At 48.7% G+C, this 13,610-nt stretch overlaps 1 protein-coding gene across 2 annotated transcripts in view; it reads right to left on the bottom strand.

Annotated features, from left to right (window-relative positions):
* Positions 1 to 13,610, bottom strand: part of SPTBN1 (spectrin beta, non-erythrocytic 1) — a 177,768-nt gene that overhangs the window by 56,470 nt on the left and 107,688 nt on the right. For both annotated transcript variants that reach the window (XM_084900787.1, XM_084900788.1), the window contains one exon: positions 225 to 376. In XM_084900787.1, the coding sequence (XP_084756913.1) occupies positions 225 to 376 (152 nt within the window). The remainder of the gene's footprint in view (positions 1 to 224; positions 377 to 13,610) is intronic.

The raw sequence follows: 13,610 nt of genomic DNA, 5'->3' as shown, positions 1-13,610 counted from the left end.
CTCGCAGATTACGGAACGCGGCCACATCGTAACAGGTTCAAGAACATGAACTAGACTCGGAATGGTGACACGGGAGCTTTGGCCAACATGCTCCTCTCGCGTATCCAGGTTCTCCTTCCCAAGAAGATCAACCCCAGTTTACCGGGAGGAAAGCCCTGACAGGTTTTTCAAACACATTTCTCCACCCAGACCGCGGGACACGCAACCAGCGTTCCCACACTCACCAGCCTCTCTCCAGAGAGGACCTCCAGCAGCTTGATGAGCATCCGTCCATCGCGGAGGTCCGCATACAGGTCTGTGATCCGGCAGGACACTCGGGCGAGGTGGGAATTGACCCACTTGGTGAAGGTCTTCTTCTGCACAGCCTCACGCTCATCTGCAAGCACAGGAGAGCCCGCGTTACCACCGGCCACAGCGCGGCCCCGGGCCCAGCCAGAGGAGGGACAGCAGAACTGAGCGCGAGTGAGACCTCTGCAGCAGGCCCAACTCTTGGGGAATACAGGAGTCCCTCAGGCCGCGAACACTTGGGCCCTTCAGCAGACCACCAGCAGAGAACCCTCTGCTTTCATTCAGTTCACATCCAGTAGATGACAGGGAGGTCTTTTGCGACCCTGCCCATTGGATTAACACTTGCCTGGTCAAGTCCCTAACGTGTCTGTTACAGCCATTGTTTCTCCAAAGGCACGTGTGGGGGAAGCACACAGATTATGGAAGGATGTGGGGTAGAAAAACTCAGAAGGCATTCAGAAACCGCTTCTCTTTACAAAGGATCAGGCCTCACCTAGTAAGATAAATTTACCCATGACCCTGATCTGCAGCGAAAACCTGCAGTAAGTCACAAGCCCCGTCAACAACACAGAAAATGGCAGGCAGCACGGTGGAGTTCAAAAAGACCTGGCCAGGCACTGGAAGAGGAGGGCCTGCGCCCAAGGTTTTGCAAAAAAAATATGTGCGGAGACACTGGATGCAGCGTCCCCTTCTGTAAGTCGAGTGGACAACTATCACCTCCAAACTCAACCATTCGCCGAAAAGGCAAGTGTTGGTTTACGCTCTGGAGGGTGGCAGTCACATGTCCAGGTCGTCTAGGGAACAACATTGAGTTCTTCAAGCCTCAGTCCAATTTAAAGCATAAAACCCTAGACACATCTGCCCAGCACCGGCCCTTCACACCCCACACAAATGGGCTTCCAATCTTTTTGCCTCGGCAGAATGTTCTCCATGCAGGCTGCTCAGGCGTCCAGAGGGCACCCAGCACTCGCCCTGCCTGCGCTCTGCAGTTATCCTTCCTCAGTTACTCGCCCGTTTCTAGTTCCACGAGCGTGAACTGGCACCAAAAGCACCCAAGACCCACTCCTTCCAGTGCCAGCCCGAAAACACCAAAATGTTTATGTATTAATCTATAACAAAGGGGGGCAGACCCCAACAACTTTTTATGTATTTCAACACCACGGGGTGACAACTAAAAAGCCACCCATGCTGATGGGGCATGCACTGGGTGGCCTGGGAGTACTGGGCTCCCAGGCTGGCCAGAGCATCCTGGGAAGATTTGCCTGGAAGGTTTTACGGAGGTCTCCATCCACCCCACTGCAGGGAGGGAGGGAGGGAGGGAGGGAGGGAGGGAGGGAGGGAGGGAGGGAGGGAAGGAAGGAGGGAGGGAGGCAGAGACGACGTGGAATGAGCCTTTACTGCTGCCAACCTAGCAGGTGAGGCAGCCGGGGCCTCTGCCAAGACAGCTAGCTGGCCACCTGCTGCAGCCAGCAGCTCCTGCCGGCCCAGCCTTGCCCCGAAGGAACAGCCTGTCCAGAGGGAGAAAGGACCTTTCCCCAGGAACAAAGGCTGACCAAATACAGACAAAGGATCAGAAAGGATGGGACTGGGGGGAGCGAGAAGGCGGCAGCGAGGGACACCCTGCAGACTGAAAAAGAAGCTGCACCAATAAAGCCAGGATAAGTCGCAGAGAAAAGATCACATGCATTATTAATCCCACAATCATCCTGATGGATGGTAACTTTACGACAGTGACACGGGGAGCTGCTTTTTGTCTGTCTGTTTGCCTGAGGTTGGCTGCTTTGAAAGAGCAGGTCCGGATCGGAATACACAGACACACCAGGTTTCTTCTAGGTACGGTTCAGATGTATGTAGGGGTCAACTAATTGTTTTTTATAGTATTTTTTATGTGCTACACTGGAGTTACAAACGTCTTTCATAGAGCCCTTGATGGGCATCCGAGGCGGTTATTAAAGGGTTTGGGGCTCAAAGTCACTACCACACCCAGCATATCAAGGGAACAAGATCAAAATGAAAACTTGCTTGGATTAAGGCATTTCTAAATAAACAAGCACACAATGTGTTCGTCAGCCAATTGTCACTCCTTGGGCGAATCTCACATTACAGAAGCGCCTCGGGCTACTTCCAGGTTCTGAATGAGCAGGTTCCTTTATGAGGAGATTCTGAGGATTTGCTTCAGAAGACAGTAAAAGCACTCCCACAGCACCCTGACCTGGAGAGTTATCGCCCTCCCCAACCCCCTCCTCACAGAGAGAGGTCATGGGTGGAGCAGAGAACGGGATGGAAATAAAAACAGGCTGGGGATCTGGGCACGGAGGGACCCCCGGAGCTGCTGGGTCCTCCGAAACTCCAGGAAGAAGAAGGTAAGAAAGAAACGGAGAAAGAAGTTTAAAAAAAATTAAACAAAACAAAAGGGATGAAGGCTTACTTTCTAGCCCTCTCCCCTGCTCCCCGCTTCTCTCCTCTCCTCAGTTTCAGAAGCGGGCTCCGGGGAGGGTGAGCACGCTGGGAGGATCACACACAGTCCAAGTTCCTGGGGCTCAGCCCACCACACTGGAAAAGGCATGGAAGACTCCGTGCAGGAACTGGCCCAGAACCAACTCTCTTATGACACACACCGGGCAGGAAACGGACCCGGCCGGAGACACGGGGCCCGGCCGGCTCGGTGTGGCCTCTGACAACGGATCACTTGGGGGAACTACAAACACGTCTGAGGCCGGAGGAGGGAAAGGAAGGGGGGAAGGTCTCCCGGCTGAGGATGCGGCCGCGGGTCCTTGGGGACTCCGTCCTTTGTTCCGCCCTTCCTGGGAAGGCACCGTGACATCAGCCCCGCAACCCCAGCCCAGCCAGGCCGGGGCTGATGAGGCCAGACGCCCGCCTGAGGAGGAGCAGGCGGCCCTTGGCACAGACAAGGCGAGACGGCCCAGAGACAGACGTGTTTCTGAGCTAAAGCCGCTACCAGGGGGCCTGAGCGGTGCGAGGAGGGCTGGGAGGAGTAGAAGGAAGAGAAGCCACTTCCAGTGCAACACACAGGAGCAAATCTGGTGATTGGAAAGGAGGCTCTCGCAAGTTCGTTCCGTCCCGATTTGGTTATTTAGATGGATGGTTCTCGACTGGGGAGAGAGGGTGATTTTGCTCCCCAGGGAACATCTGGCAACGTCTGGAGACATTCTGGGGGTCAGGTGTCATTCACGTCTTGTGGGTAGAAGCCAGAGTGCTGCTGAACACCCCACAGCGACAGGACAGCCCACACCACAGGGAATTATCTGGCCCCAAGGTTGGCAGTGCCCGCTGCTGGGTTGAGAAACCCTGGTTTAGACATTGTGGACTTACACTGATGGGAGCTGGCATTCACATGTCTCAGTCTGCACTGGGCAGAGAGGGACACCCAGAGAGGGACAGCTGAATTGAGGCGTTGGTCATTCATGACTCTCTTTACCCACACCAAAGGGCTTTCCGTCTGGGTGGCCGGTGGCAGCAGAAATTCCCAGCCCTCAGGCCACTGGTCGCACTAAGTGCTCTCTTAGAGAGAGAGAGAGGGAGAGGGAGAGGGAGAGGGAGAGGGAGAGGGAGAGGGAGAGGGAGAGGGAGAGGGAGAGGGAGAGGGAGAGGAAGAGAGGGAGAGGGAGAGAGAGAGAGGGGAGCTGCTGCAGGAGCAGCAGGGAGAGCCATGGGTGGGCGCCCCATCCGTTCTCCACACCATTTCCATTCTCCTTTTACCTGCTCAGCACCTTGTATTGCTGTTCCCCATGCCAAATCATGCCTGCATCTCCTCTCAAGAAGCTGACGTGGCTGAACCTGATGCTGGGGCCGGTTCCCACGCAGCCTTACCCCAAACTGGGTAGGGGGTGGGCCCAAGAACAGACACCTCGCAGGTCTGCTCCTCGTGTGTGTGTGTGTGTGTGTGTGTGTGTGTGTGTGTGTGCGCCCCCAACCCCAAATTACAGTTACTTAGAGGGACTCAGGCTAAGGCTGCCGGGGCATTAGATGAGAGGCGGCGAAGTGCACATCAAAGAGCCGACTACTCATCAAACCAGTTCGTCCTCCTTTTCCCCAGTCAGGAAGGCCCCTCTCTCATCAGCTCCAACCAGGTGAGAAATGTGTCAGAGATCCTGGGGTCATAAAATCTCAGGGTGAAACAAGCCTATGGAAGGCGTCTGAATCACCTTTCTCTCAAAAGAAACCGCCCCCTACAGCCGTGGGCCAGCTCTTTAAAAACCCCAGGGAGGGGGAAATGATGTGTGTGTGGCAGGAGGTTAATAGTTGCATAAAAAGAAAATTACTTGTTCTTTCTTTTTTTTATTAAAATAATAATAGCATTCACTGAGCACTTACTAATGTCTCTGGTACCAATATATGTGCTTTACAATCCTCATAACTATTCCACGAGGCAGGAACTAGTAACTCTCCTGGAAGGCTGGCTCCAAAACCTGCTTTTCAATCTCTAGGCATTAATGGCTCTAGCACAACATTAAAAATATTAATAATAAAAATAAACACAATATATGGCACAAGGATACAAAATCTAGAAGCACCCATAATCTTGCCACCTTAACCCAAGTCCTGTTCTGTCCAAAGGTCTGCTCTGGCCTTCGGTGGCTCCAGTTGTTGGCATGGTGTCTCCACCAAGATGAGATCTGGCCCGGCCAGCATGGCTCAGTGGTTGAGTGTCAGTCTAGGAACCAGCAGATCACAGTTCGATTTCCTGTCAGGGCACATGTCCTGGTTGTAGGCTCGATCCCTAGTAGGGGGCATGCAGGAGGCAGCCAATTGATTCTTATCATTGATGTTTCAATCTGTCTCTCTCTCCCTTCCTCTCTGAAATCAATAAAAATATATATATATATTCTTTAAAAAGACAGTATCTATCTCTAGTTACCTACAAGGGACAGGACTGTCAGCTGATTTCTCATACGACTGTCAGCTGATTTCTCAACAGAAACTATGCAGGCCAGAAGGGAGTGGCAAGAAATATTCAAAATGATGAACAACAAGAACCTACAACCAAGATTACTCTACCCAGCAAAGCTATCATTCAGATTTGAAGGTCAGATAAAGAGCTTCACAGACAAGAAAAAGTTAAAAGGAGTTCAGCAACACCAAACCAGGATTACATGAAATACTGAAGGGTATTGTTTAAGGAGAGGAAGAAGAAGAAGAAAAAGGTAAAAATTATGAACAACAAAAAGACATAAAATACATACCTACCAACAAGTGAATCTAAAAATCAAGTGAATAAAAAATCTGAAGAACAAAATGGACTGGTAAACATAATAGAATCAGGGACATAGAAAGGGATTGGACTAACAATTCTCAGGGGGAAGGGAGTCTGAGGGGTGAGGGAAGAGATTGGACAAAAATCTTACACCTATGGATGAAGACAGGGGCGGGGATAAGGGCATGGGGTGGAGTTGGGAACCAGGTGGAGGGGAGCTATGGGGAAGAAGGGGGAAAGAGGAACACCTGTAATAAACTGAACAATAAAGATTATTAAAAAAAAAAAAAAAAAAAAAAAAGACAGTATCTGTCTCTGTGGCCCATGAAGCTCACCCCACCTTTGATGCCACAGAGAAAAGGTCTCCCCAGTCCTCCAGGGAAAGCCCTCAGGTTTAAATGCTGCTCAATGACCCCTCTTTGCAATGACTGCCACAGTGCAGGGGGCAGAGGGGAACACACGTTGGTCCCTGAGGACACTACCTGCTCTTGCAGCCTGGAGATCATCACACCCTGACTGGTTCCAGGAGCGGTGGCTGCGGCACCAGCACCAGGGATGGAAACGTGGGAACCAAGGAGAGAAGGAAAAGGCCCAGCAGCCTCTGGGGGAGGGAGCCTGGTGAGGCAGCCCCTGTGTCAACAGAGGGGTGGGAGCCAGGAAGGACCCCGAGAAAGCTCCTCTCAAAACAAGTTCCCCACAACCACAAACCCTACCAAAATGTCCCCGGACCCCTGAAAACCAGAAGCGGTTGGTTCTAAGACCCAGCCAGGCCTTTGGCGCCACAGGCTCAGAGACGAATCCGTCAGCTCCTGGAAAATGAGCATTCCTGAGAAGCAGACGAGTAAACCCAGATGAGTGGAAACAGCTACGCAAGCACCTATGTCAGCTCTGGATCCTTGGAAGGAGAGAATTATAAGTGTAATTCTAGTATGGCACTTTCCTAAAAACGGAACTTTGTGAGATGGCATGCCTGCAGTAACACCATCACGCGTCTGAATAAAAATGCCTACTTCCTCCAGGCTCACTAGGCCTGCGCGGCACCTCTCAGGCGGTGGACGCAGAGCCGGTGGGGGTCAGGGCCGCGTAGGGTCACCGGCCAGCAGCGCGGAGCGGCACATGCTGCTGGTGTCCCCGGGGGCTGCTGTCTCTCCCCAGGCTCGGCCAGGGGAAGAGGGATCGGGCTGCTTGGCCACACCTTCTCCTCCAAGTATCTGGACTCACTGTTTCATGTTTCTGATAAATCACCTGACATTGTCAGAGAGTTTCTTAGAGAAAGAGGGTGGGGTATTTAGAATAGAGAAACATGTTACTGTAATTTTAACCAAAGGGCTGTGACCATCCTCTCCATCATCACCCCCTTCTATAAGTAGATAATTGACTTCCTCTCCTTTTAGGGAATGACTATTATCAATCGTGGAAGACTAAGGCGCTTTGATATTTATTTATTACTCTGGAGAATTTGCTGTAATTGGAAAAATGAACGCTGTGTTAGCACGAGTTCGTGTGTTAGAAATAGCTTTGATGATGATGAGGGTGCTGTGTTACAGGAATGACTGCAAGGCATCTTTCTGCAACACCCTCTGCAGAGTGCTAAATGCAACCATATTCTCCATATGCCACAGCTCTGCCTAAGAACAGGGGTGGAAGCCAGGGACGAGGAAGAAGGAAGGTCTGAAAGCATGGAACGTTTCTGGATAGAAAATAAGGGAAATACAGGAACATTCATTATTCCCCTAAAGACTGAGTTTTTACCTAGCTCAAGAGAGCAAATCTCTCTCCGACTTTTCAAGTAGTGTGAACCTGCTAGTGTAACCCAAGGATGTTCTCTCTCAGGATCTTCTTCAGTTGTGCCAAGATAATGTCCCACCTTACCTAAGAATTGGCAACCACGTACAAATTTTCTTTGTATAGAGCCATGGCTAAGGAAAAACCTTAGGTCTAGACCTGGGCTCATGGTAGGAAATTTCGGAGGTACAAGGGTGGAAGCTGAGAAGAAATCAAAAGGAGATGACGCAGCAATGATCCCATGCACACATGCACGGTTGGCCATTTAAATGAACACTCCTGTACAGGCTAGCTGATTAAGGACCAACCCTAACCTGAGGTTGAGAGTATTTAGAAGCTCCAATATTTACAAAGTGCAGACTGAATGCAGAACTATGTCTAAGAACTATGTCCTCTTGCCCTCAATGAACTAGGAGTCTCGCTGAGGAAACAAAATGGGAAATTAAAAAATAAAAGGTATGACAAAGTAGTACAGGGTCAGTTGCCAAGAGAATGATTTCAACAGTTTGGAGGGTTTGGGGAAAAAAAACTCACTACGATGAGAATGGTTTCAGGCCCACCCTTCACAGTTACTGGAGTCCCCTGCCTTGCGCCTTTCCCGTACTTACCCACCTTAAACATCAGTGCCATACTGACCTTCCCCAAACAACGGTTTTTCAGTTACTCCACAGAACCAAAACCCTGAACGGCCTCCACCCCACAAGACAGACGGACCCTCTGCGCCTGGCGGCCTTTCCTCGGGCGCCTGCTCCCTCTGGCATCTTCCCTGACACACTGTCCTTGTGTCCACCCAACAGGGCTTCTTATTCATTACGCTCTGAACGCTTACCCTACACATTGCCTTTTCTTTCCTATCTTTGCTTACACCACCCCCCCAACCTGGAAGGCAATTTCTCTTCTCTTACCCTTCTTTTAAGACCCAGGGCGAGATCAACTCTTCCAGTAGGCCCTCCATCTGATGGGACGTCGTCTCTTATCTTTTTATTATGTATCCTGTGTCCTACTTCGGCCACTACCCTATACCTGCCTCCAAGGACCCGACTCCGTGCCTGTTCAGAGCCTTAGCATATGCTGGGGCAGAGTAGGTGCCCAACAAATACGCTCCGGATAATCCCACTGCTGCTGGTTGTTCCACTGAAATTATTGAGGAAAGAAATTCCAAATCACACAGAGACAGGCCCTAAGTATTTAAGTATTTAAAAATCTTGCACAACTGAACTGTTTCTTGCAACTCTTCCTCAATGTCTGATAAATGATAAAATTGCAATTTTGTGGCCCCTGTGTCAGATTAAAAGGGGCGCAAAGCCAACCTAAAAGTGTGACAAATGTTTGCTTTTGTTCTGTTTTGCTTCTGCGTAATTGCCACCACACACCTGTACGGAGCTGAAGCTGCAAAATACTTTAGGGTGTAGTAATTAGAGCATTATTGGAACACAACCCAAACAGGCCAGCAGTCACCAGACTTGACTTAGACTAATTTTAACAATGCATCAATTCTTAGGTTGTTAAAAAAAAAAATTATAATTCAAAACAAAAGATTACAGTAGGGTGGAGTCCCCATATGTGCCTTAGCTTAAAAAAATAAAGAAGTCATTTCCCATGAGCAACATGCAAAATACACGGAGCAGGAAACCGGAAACAGGCAACTGGCTGTATTGATAATAGAGAATCCAACTGTTATCTTGAGGCAGCAAAAGGAAGGAAACTAATCTTTTGACTGAAGGCCTCCGTGTGCTGGATTAGTCTAGAGGCCTTCCCTTTATATGTTTGCTGATTGGTATATAAATAGAACTTGAGTTAAAATGCTTTTCTTAACAGTTTAACCCACTTCATGAATAAAACACATGTAAACATCTGTTCTAAATACATGTGTAGGAAATATGCAATTCTCTGCTGATACTTAACAGTCTGATATGCAGACTACAGAACAACAATAAACTCTATATAACCTTGAGCCTATGGTTTACATCAGCAAAACAGGCTCTGTACCAAGGGTCTTTCTTCTGAGCGGCATAGTCCCAATTTTGCCAGAGTGAAAACAAAGGCACTGGGCGGGGGGTGAGGGGACCTCGGAGGGGAGGCCCACAGTAAGGAACGGAGACAGCAGGCCGGCCTCCAGGGGTCCTGGCTGCCTGTTATGATTATCACTTCAAGATGAGCCTCTTAAAATCACAGTCCACAAAAAGCCACAGCTATGGAGGAGGCCGAGGTTATGGTGGGAACAAACTCTTGACAGCAATCGGCAGAGGAACACCACTAACTCTCCTAAGAGGAGAGCTAAGGTGGTGAATTAACAGCAGTGCACAGTGCTAAAGCCACAGGGGGAAAGCGCCTTAATTAAACAGAAACAGGACATTATGAAAAAATATTAAGAAATCAGTCCCAGCCTAGCTGGTTTGGCTCTGTGGAGAGAGCGCTGGCCTGAAGACGGAAGGGTCCCAGTAGGGGACATGCAGGAGGGAGCCAATGATTCTCTCTCATCATTGATGTTTCTATCTCTCTCTCCCTCTCCTTTACTCTCTGGACTCAATAAAAAGTAAGAATAATAATAAAATAAAATAAACCAGTCACAAAATTTGCCAGAAAATGGGTGGCACACTTTAAAACTGCCTTCATCTACAGGAAGCCATACCTTGAGCCTGCTAATCTGCCACCTCCATCTCTGCGGGCCGGCCCTGAGGAAACAGCCTGAAACCACAGCCAGGGACCATCGGACGAAGGACGAAGCAGTCCTGCTCTGTCCCTATGCACTGGTGGAGGCCGTGTTAGGGTATTTGCTAACTTGACCTTGTTTCTTACAAGCTGTTAGTTCCAATGAGAGGAGGCACAGTGAAGCTTAGGTCACCCACCTGAACCACGGGCACGTGGTTAACTAACAAGGTCATATCCAGGACTAGAACCCACAACCACTCCCTGAAGAATCGAAAAGCTCCCACACCACCACTGCAGAAGGAAAGCAAGGTATTGCCTACCCCCAAACAAGAGAGGGGGAAACATAGCTATCCGTCCCAGGTCAGTTCCTTCTGAACTGAAAAGATCAACTGAAAATAAGCAACAGCAATCTTCTCCCCATAGCCTGTTTTGGTATAGCCTGGGCGCCAGGATAGTTTTTATTTCATTGGGTGGGGAGGGCGTCTTAGAAGAGGATGAGGAGATAGGACAGATACTCTATGTGGCCTGCAAAGCCCAACGCAGTTACTACCTGACCCTTTACAGAACAACTTTGTCAGTTCCTGGTTTAAAACATTCCATAATGTCACTGGTCCCATTTCCCATTTGTTAGCTTGCTTCCGTTTTCAAATCAAATCAGTGTAGCAAATACGCAAGGAGTGCTTGCTGTGGGGCCATTTTAAATTTCATGGTTACTGGTAAACATGTGTGTGTGTGTATTTTTTAAAAGTTTGTTTTTATTGGTGAGAGAGGGGTGGAGGGGAGAAATGAAACAATGGCCGGCTGCCTCCTGCACACCCCACACCGGGGATCAAGCAGAAACCCAGGCAGGCGCCCCTACCGGGTATGGAAGCAGCAGCCTCTCGGTGCATGTGACAGAGCTCAACCAACCAGCCAGGGCCACATGTATATATTTCTAAATTATGTTACTGTCAGGTCAGTCAGGAGGGGAACACGGGCCCTCTCCTCTCCCCAGCGGAGGGGTGTCTATCCGGTTACCTGACACACAGAGTGAACAGTGCCCAGCTGCCGGGAGGGACAAAGCATGGCTGGAACTCAAGGCCACACCTTCATGTTCCAAGGATGAGGAAGAGCCTGTGGCTTGGGGCCAGCTTTCCCAACGCCCCACTGTCTCTCCTCACAAGCTTCCGGTCCCCAGTTCTTAACTCTGATGGACACTTTGTCTTCATTTCTCTCCCCCCTCAACCCTCCCTGGGAGGAAACTAAAAATATTCAGTCCAAGGTGGATTGAGGGTAACGTGTAACATTCCCCAAAGATGAAAAAGGCTTGGAACTAAGCACATATCACATCTTTAATTATTCAACATAGATGGCAGAATGCTAACATGAATACAGTCTACCTAGGAGGGCACCTTTTAAAGGGCAATAACCATAATGCATTCACTAGAGATAAGCCTTTATGAAGGTAAGTTAATTGCAACATACTGGGATGAGAGTGGGAGGTTGCACCTGTAAATAACTTTCCCTAAGCAACAGCTAAAGAAACAGTAAATGTTCTCTAAGCCAGTCTATCATGTGCCACACAAATCCACTGGCAAAGATAAAAATCCTGTACTTCATTCGCAAGGACTAAAGACAGATTTTTGTTACAGGAGCCTTGGGGCGAGGTGGAGGAGGTGAGAGAATTTAAATTTACTTTTTTCATGCAACGCACACACACACAAAGGTAGCTGTCCTGTTCTACGAACTATGTAGCCGGTCTGAGCTCGCATGTTAGAAATCCAATAGTGTGCACCCGGGCCCCTGCTTACGATGTCCCTCTCTTCTCCAGTTTTCTGGAATGCTTAGGGTCAACAGTGAGGGGAAGAACACAGAACTCTCTTTCACACACCTCAGTCACATCATGGTCAGACACTCAAGACACAAGAGGATACCCCTCAATGCTTCCCGAGGCCGACGCTGCCAACAGCATGACTGCCAGCCCAGCAACTCGAGACAGCTCCCGCAGCTCTCCTGGGAGATGAGGATGCCCAAAGCGGCCACAGCAACTTACAGGGCCCCAAAAGCTAAGATCCAAGGGGCTCTTTTTAAAGCCAGAGACACACTGACAAGAAGGAGGGGTCAGAGACCTACAGATCACCATGAAGCTGTCTGCTTTACACGGACAGCACAGTGTTTGCTGAAACCACCTCTTCCTGAAGGGATCCCGGAAGCGGCCATGGGAGATAATACAAGGCATCATGGGAATCCTCCACATAAGGTTACACATGTAAATTTAATCTGCGGGGGCCTGGGACTCCGGGACAAAGAAAGCCACGGTGACGCCGAGTCACCACATAGAACCACAGAACTGTGACAGAGTTCCACGTGGTGAGAAATTATGTGTAAAAGCAAATGAAACAAAAGAATTTAAAAACTGGCTTTTGTACTAAGAAACACTGCCAATTAGTCACCTAAACTCCTTAAACTCTCAGGGTTAAAATGGCAGGTTGATAAATTAAATAAGACTGTCTTTTCAATGGCAAAACTCCAAAATTACAGTTGTATATGCAAGTAAGCCCAAGCCTTCATGCATGTTTGGGGGGAAGGTATTCAATTAACTGTGTGGCAAGATGCGAAAACAAAATGCACAACGTTATAAAGATGAGCTGCTCCCTGGACCGATCTAAGGCATTTTTAGAGCTTAGCACTATTTTCTAAGTGATCTCTGAGTCCATCAAACCAAAATTTCACTTCTCACTGAATATTCCTCATTCAGGAAGCAATTCACTGAATGAAAAGCTCTGATCCAATGTCCAATTTTATATTTTAACCTAGCCGATGGTTTCACTGCCTCAAACATTTTTCCACATAGAAGAGCAAACGCTGTACATGCTGGTACCCAGCATTCAGCCATGCTGGCTCTACCATCTTTCCCCCCCTCATCTTGAGTCAATCAACCAATGAGCAACCATTTCTACAGTACCTAAGCATGAAGGCACTGTGATGGCAACCTCAAAACATTCGAGTTCTCTCCTTAAAAAGTTAGTGAGCAATTTTCAACTCCTTGAGAATTCACAGCACCAGATAAACGATAGCCACATCCAACTACCATTTAGTTATTTTTAAGACATCTTAAAGTGGAAAAGAGAAAGTTATTACTCACAAGGTCAAAGCCTGCAAAACAATTCTGCTAACTTCCTTTGTGGCTTTCCTTAACCTCACCCAAACGATAAATGGTTACGCAAGACTTCTTTCATAGCCAAATAGCACAGAGTTTTGGCGGGCAGACCCTGTCAGTACACAATGTGCACGGCCTTGTTTCAATAACGGAGGACAGAAAAGCTGGAGGAGAAGTCGGGTTTAACCCCCAGGACGACCCAGTGGACAGGTGGGGTGGCATCAAAGGACCCCTCACACTAATCAACCGTGGGCAGGGCAGTTGACAGTTTCTACTAGCTTTGTGTATTTGTTTAACCAAAACCCATTTTCACTCATAGAGTTAGTTTTAAGTCCAGTTTTGTAGAAGACAATGCACAAGGTGTGACCTGCATCACACTGAATTTTCTTAGCTTATAAGGAATCACCTACGTTATTTTTTTTTAAATGAAAAAAGAAAGCAATAGAAGGGGAAAATAAAGAGGGAGATCCGTTTTTTCTGTTTTCTATTTGTTTTGGAAACTTAAAGCTGTTCAACGGTGATCTTACTACA

Source organism: Pipistrellus hanaki, assembly GCF_964339955.1.
Source record: "Pipistrellus hanaki genome assembly, chromosome: 12".
Classification (NCBI taxonomy): domain Eukaryota; kingdom Metazoa; phylum Chordata; class Mammalia; order Chiroptera; family Vespertilionidae; genus Pipistrellus; species Pipistrellus hanaki.
The sequence above is the reverse complement of the archived record's forward strand: the minus strand, read 5'-3'. Positions and strand labels throughout refer to the sequence as shown.